The sequence below is a fragment of the Triticum aestivum genome, chromosome 4A (assembly GCF_018294505.1).
Source record: "Triticum aestivum cultivar Chinese Spring chromosome 4A, IWGSC CS RefSeq v2.1, whole genome shotgun sequence".
NCBI lineage: Eukaryota > Viridiplantae > Streptophyta > Magnoliopsida > Poales > Poaceae > Triticum > Triticum aestivum.
This window is the reverse complement of record NC_057803.1, coordinates 345809849-345815848: the sequence shown is the minus strand read 5'-3', so window position 1 is coordinate 345815848 and position 6000 is coordinate 345809849. Positions and strand designations below refer to the sequence as shown.

The 6000-nt window shown below is 35.0% G+C and overlaps 1 protein-coding gene across 4 annotated transcripts; it reads right to left on the bottom strand.

Moving 5' to 3' along the window:
* Positions 1 to 2002: 2002 nt before the first annotated feature.
* LOC123086078 (uncharacterized) lies at positions 2003 to 4402 on the bottom strand. Of its 4 annotated transcripts, none has more exons than XR_006440381.1 (3): positions 4076 to 4402; positions 3870 to 3954; positions 2003 to 2573 (listed from the first exon to the last, which is right to left on the bottom strand). XR_006440381.1 is itself a non-coding variant. In XM_044507785.1 (3 exons), the coding sequence occupies exons 1-3, from the start codon at positions 4356 to 4358 to the stop codon at positions 2493 to 2495; spliced, it is 444 nt and encodes a 147-aa protein (XP_044363720.1). In that variant the 5' UTR covers positions 4359 to 4400; the 3' UTR covers positions 2003 to 2492. The 4 variants fall into 4 exon arrangements, 2 of the variants coding, with proteins under 2 accessions (XP_044363720.1, XP_044363721.1); XR_006440382.1 differs by having other exon boundaries at positions 4157 to 4402; XM_044507785.1 differs by having other exon boundaries at positions 3870 to 3949; positions 4076 to 4400.
* Between the last annotated feature and the right edge of the window lie 1598 nt (positions 4403 to 6000).

The window sequence follows — 6000 nt, the reverse complement described above, 5'->3', positions numbered from 1 at the left end:
ATTTCGTTGAGTTGTGTGATATCCAAAAAAATAAAGATGTGGATAATGATATTGTTAAATTGAAGCAATTTCCATTCTCACTACGAGATCCTGCTAAAACTTGGTTTTCATCTTTGCTTAAAAATAGTATTGATTCATGGAATAAGTGTAAAAATGCTTTTATTTCCAAGTATTTTTCTCCCACTAAAATCATCTCCCTTAGAAACGATATTATGAATTTTGAGCAACTTGATCATGAACATGTTGCACAATCATGTGATAGGATGAAATTGATGATACGAAATTGCCCTGCTCATGGTTTAAATATATGGATGATTATACAATTGTTTTTGCCGGATTGAACTTTGCTTCTAGAAATCTTTTAGATTTGGCCGCGGGAGGTAATTTTATGGAAATTACTTTAGGAGAAGCTACTAAGCTCCTAGATGATATTATGGTTAATTATTCTCAATGGCACACCGAAAGATCTTCCACTAGTTAAAAAGTGCATGCGATTGAAGAGATTAATGTTTTGAGTGGAAAGATGGATGAACTTATGAAATTATTTGCTAGCAAGATTGCTTCTATTGATCCTAATGATATTCCTTTGTCCACTTTGATTAAGAATAATAATGAATCTATGGATGTTAATTTTGTTGGTAGGAACAATTTTGGTAATAACGCGTATAGAGGTAATTTTAATCCCAGGCCATTCCCTAGTAATTCCTCTAATAATTATGGTAATTCCTACAACAATTCTTATAAAAATTATAATAATACGCCCTCTGATCTTGAGAATAGTATTAAAGAATTTATGAGTTCGCAAAAGAATTTCAATGCTTTGGTTGAAGAAAATTTGCTTAAGATTGATAATTTGGCTAGGAACGTTAATCGAATTTCTCTTCAGATTGATTCTTCGAAAATTAGATCTATTACACCCAAGCATGATATTAATGAATCTCTAAAATCTATGAGAATTTCCATTGATGAGTTCAAAGAAAGAACCGCTAAGATGCATGCTAAGCGAGATTGGTTTGTAAAAGCGTGTTCTTCTAGTTTTTGTGAAAATAATGATGAAGATCTTAAAGTGATTGATGTGACTCCTATTGAATATTTGTTTTCCAATATAAATCTTGATAAGGATGGTACTGGAGATGAGTCAACTTTAGTTAAAAGGCGTCGCAATAATTTGGAGTTTATAGATCCTGATGCAAAAATTGATAAAAAGTGGGATTGGAGAGGTCAAAACTTTAGGTAGCGATGAACCCACTCTTTTGGATTTCAAGGATATTAATTATGATAATTTTTCTTTGATAGATTGTATTTCCTTGTTGCAATCCATGTTGAATTCTCCTCATTCTTATAATCAAAATAAAGCTTTTACTAAACATATCATTGAAGCTATGATGAAATCTTTTGAAGAAAAGCTTGAATTGGAAGTTTCTATCCCTATAAAACTTCATGATGAGTGGGAACCTACTATTAAGATTAAGATTAAAGATTATAAGCACCATGCTTTGTGTGATTTTCTAGCGTTTTCACGATTTCAAAAACTTTATGTGATGTGTTAGGTTTTCGTGAATTTGATAATTGTTCTTTAAATTTGCATCTTGCGGATTCCACTATTAAGAAACCTACGGGGAGAATTAATGATGTTCTTATTGTTGTAAATAGTAATTATGTGCCCGTAGATTTCATTGTCCATGATATAGATTACAATCCTACATGTCCAATTATTCTTGGTAGACCTTTCCTTATGATTAGTGCAATCTATTATATAATTAAAATAGAAGACAAATAATACACCATGTTAATCCACACAGACTAATATTATTACCACCGTTTGATCATAAAAACAATGGCTGAGATTAAAAGAGTTTACGTAATAAGTTAATATGTACGGATCAGCAAATTGAACTGTCACGTCTATATGGAGACGCACACATAAGGCTCATCAACATAGACGCACACATAAGGCTCGTCAACATAATCGTAGAAGGAAGCCAAAAAACACAACACAAAATAATTATCTCTTCCACTAATATATTATATAAAGGCGTTACATGTCCAACTATTGTCACGTGCAATTCCTAATCGGGACTCTAAAGGACACATACATAACTCGGACACTCGGTAAGCCAAGGACACGTAAACACATACAAAGAGTGCTTACGGACAGAGTCCCCATAAAAATACAAAATTGGCCGCATCCATCAACCTATTGTCACATATAGGCTTTAATTGGAAGAAAAATAATAAGCATACAAGGACTCCATAAGGGCACAGCCAGAACTCATACATCAAAATACACAGCTGGCCGCACCCAGCACCCAGCACACGCCCACCATCCGCCTGGAAATCTAAGACACCCAGCAACTCACGACTCAGCACCATGACTAGGAAAATTGAAGCCAACCAACTGTACGACGCCGAGACTCGACGATCCCACCACCAGGACAATTGAAGCGAACTCTCTATGATGCGAGATCTTCAGACTTGGTGCTCAGGCAATATCAAAGGCGGCCCAAATTATGAAGTGGCATGCAACTCCTTTCTACATAAGTCACACCCAACCATCCAAGTTTCCTTCTCACCTGAATCAACAAGGTTAGTAAGTATTATTACTATGAACTCAATTTCTTCAGCAAAAATCTTCATATGAACATTATCAATTGACAAGTACATTTTCAATCCTTTTGAAGCAATGGGAATACAAGAAACTAAGAGACTTCAACAAGATACCAAAACTGGGATGTTTAAGTGAAACTAATGGGAACATGGGATACAATAATCCTCCAATCGATGAACTTATTAGCCTTGATGTGATCTATATGGATGAGCAGGTTTATGTTATACATATTCATCGATAACCAAAGTGTCTGTGTGACCTCAACAATGGTAAGTTCAACAATTTTAAAACCTGATATGTTATTTACAAAAATAAAATATTTAACAGATTTCTACTTGATACATTTGTGCCTATAGTCAAGCAGTGCCACATGAGTATATACCGATCTCGATATACCCAAACCTCGGGAACTTCTTAACTGGTATGAAACACCAGCTATTCTGATTTATTGACTAATTAACTATGACTAAATGTCACTCCATATATATAGGCACCCAGCGGAAGAATCTTTACCAAAAATGATCGATATTGATAGAAGTACTACAACGCACACTAGAAGAGCAAATGTTTTACGGAAGGGCGTTACAAGAACTTCCTTAGATGAGGCAAAAAAAATAGATAGATCAGGTAGTCACAATTTAGTCATATATGTTATAACATCATCTTACATTCTTACTTGACTTATATATGTCTAACAATTTCTTCAAAATGTGAACTTTGATTTTCTTGGTAATTTTTAGGACTATGTGTTCATTGATTTGAGAAATCTACTAATTCGAACAGGAATGTTTCTATTATACTTGCTCCGTTCCTAAATACAAGTCCTTTTAGAGATTTCAATATGGACTACATACGGATGTATATCAGTGAGTGTGAGAATCATGACTACTACCCTTGTGAGGGAGGCTGCAAGAATAAGCAAAGATCCTATGAATGCACACGGAACAATAACTCACACAGTGCTAATTCGTACAAATAACTCTACAGGCCAAATTTTCCACTAGAAGCAAAGACCGACATTAGGTATTTATGTGTCGATTCACCTAGAGGCATCACAAGTATGACCTACACCCATTAAGCCAATTGAGAATTGGGTGCATGTTAATTAAAGCATATGAAGCAAATTTTAGTTAAAACATGCAAGAGTTTTTACTTTGTCTTAAATAAACAATAAACATATGAGTTATATAACTTGCTAATATGTTGTTTCAGCAAATACAAAATTATATACTTTTTAATTAAATTAGAAGGGGAAACAAACCTGTGAAGAATTGGGCATTATGGAGGAAGTAGGAACGATGCATAGATGTGGCGCATCGACCATACCAGGCATGCTGACCTCTATCCTGTGTCGCAGATCCAATAATTGAAATATATCACATCCCGTATGAAAAAGAAAAATATATTATTGGCAATTTAAAAATGAAAGTAAAATGGCGAAAATTAACAGACATGCTAAAGCCAGACCCGGGTGATTGGAGAATACGAGATCGACGAGGAAAACTGTGGAGGAGATGGTCGTCAAACGCGACGACCCAGCTCTCTGACCTGACATCTGCCTCTCCAGTTCAGCAGAGATGAGATGCCGCATCATGGGAAGGTGAGCAGCGCTAGATCCGCGGCCAGAAGCTTTGCGCCATCCCTGCCTCGGCCAGACCTCGATCCAAAGAGCAGTAAGAGAAAGGGGATTTTTTTCCATGTCTGGGTGCTTCGGGTACAACGGTGGCCAGTATAGTCCAGAGTTTTCCATTCATACTGTTACATTGAACCGTCAGTTTGCGAGATATTTGATCTGGTGCGACCAGCAGCATGTATCTTTTTTTAACACGACCAGGAGCATGTATCAAGTGGCAAAAATGGATGGTTGAGCAAACTACACGTACTAGAAGGAAATGATGAGAATACCTATGACCGTACCAAGCATATTTGATGCCTATAAATGAGTACTCCCTTCGTCTCTAAATATAAGTCCTTTTACATTTCAATACGGACCACATACTGATATATATAAACATATTTTGGAATGTACATTTCAAAATATGTAGTCTCTATTGAAATCTCTAAAAAGACTTATATTTAAAAACAAAGGGAGTATTTTATAATCTATAGAATGTCAAAAGAAATTTGTTTCCGAGAAAGAAAATAGATCTAGGATTTCGCTCCTGTCTGATTTTTTAGCATGGAAAATTCAACATCTTTTATGGCAAATTAAGTTGTCGCTATAACATAATTCCATAGAAAACGTTTAAATTCTCATGGTTAAAAGTCTAACATCATATTTTTAACATTATCATCCCTAAAAACAACAGTACGTGACATGTTAAATAATAGTGATCACAATTCTCTAGGAATTATACGGAAAAAACTTAGCCGCGCAAATGCGCGGGTACACCTGCTAGTTATTGATATGAAAGAAGCAAAACATTAGATTTCAATTTCCGCCAAGGAAAGGCATGAAACACTTTCCTAGAAAGAAAATTAAGTTGCCATATGAATCTATTATGAGATCTACTTATGGATTGCATACCAAAGATGAAAATACCTAGGTCTATTGCAATATGCCTAACTAAGGGCGTTAAACAATAGCGCTTGTTGGGAGGCAACCAATTTTTTTTTGAGTTTTTTGTTTTGCTACTGTTCTTGAATAAAATATGCATTATTACCTCTGTATTAAATGTATTTTTGTGTTTTAATTAGTGTTTGTGCCAAGTAAGGCCTTTGGGATGGCTTATGGTGATAATTGATTTGATCTTGCTGAAAAATAGAAACTTTTGTGCCCAGAAAAATAATTTCATTTTTAACAGAACCATGATAAAATAATGATTTTTTCCAGAAGATTCATATATAAATTTCCCAGGTTGTCCTAAGTTTTCAGAATTTTTGGAGTTACATAAGTATTCGAGATTTCGAGATTACTTCAGACTATTCTGTTTTTTGACAGATTCTGTTTTCTATGTGTTGTTTGCTTATTTTGATGAATCTATGTGTAGTATCGGGGGTATGAACCATGGAGAAGTTAGAATACATTAGATATTACACCAATATAAATAAAGAATGATTTCACAACCGTACCAAAAAGTGGTGATTTATTTTCTTACACTAACGTATCTCATGAGATTTTCTGTTGAGTTTTGTGTTGTGAAGTTTTTATGTTTTGGGTAAAGATTTGATGGACTATGGAATAAGGAGTGGCAAGATCCTAAGCCTGGGGATACCCAAGGCACCCCAAGGTAATATTTAAGGACAACCAAGAGCCTAAGCTTGGGGATGCCCCGGATGGCATCCCCTCTTTCGTCTTCGTCTATCGGTAAATTTACTTGAGGCTATATTTTTATTCACTACATGGTATGTGTTTTGCTTGGAGCGTCTTGTATGATATGAATCTTTACTTT

Bases quoted from the DNA above. Each gene is read 5' to 3' on its own strand.
- LOC123086078 (XM_044507785.1), bottom strand. From the start codon at position 4,358: ATGGAAAACTCTGGACTATACTGGCCACCGTTGTACCCGAAGCACCCA. The intron at 3,950-4,075 runs GTCTGGCTTTAG...GACACAGGATAG, and splicing joins CGTATTCTCCAATCACCCGG to AGGTCAGCATGCCTGGTATG. The intron at 2,574-3,869 runs GTTTGTTTCCCC...TTGTTGATTCAG, and splicing joins TAATGCCCAATTCTTCACAG to GTGAGAAGGAAACTTGGATG.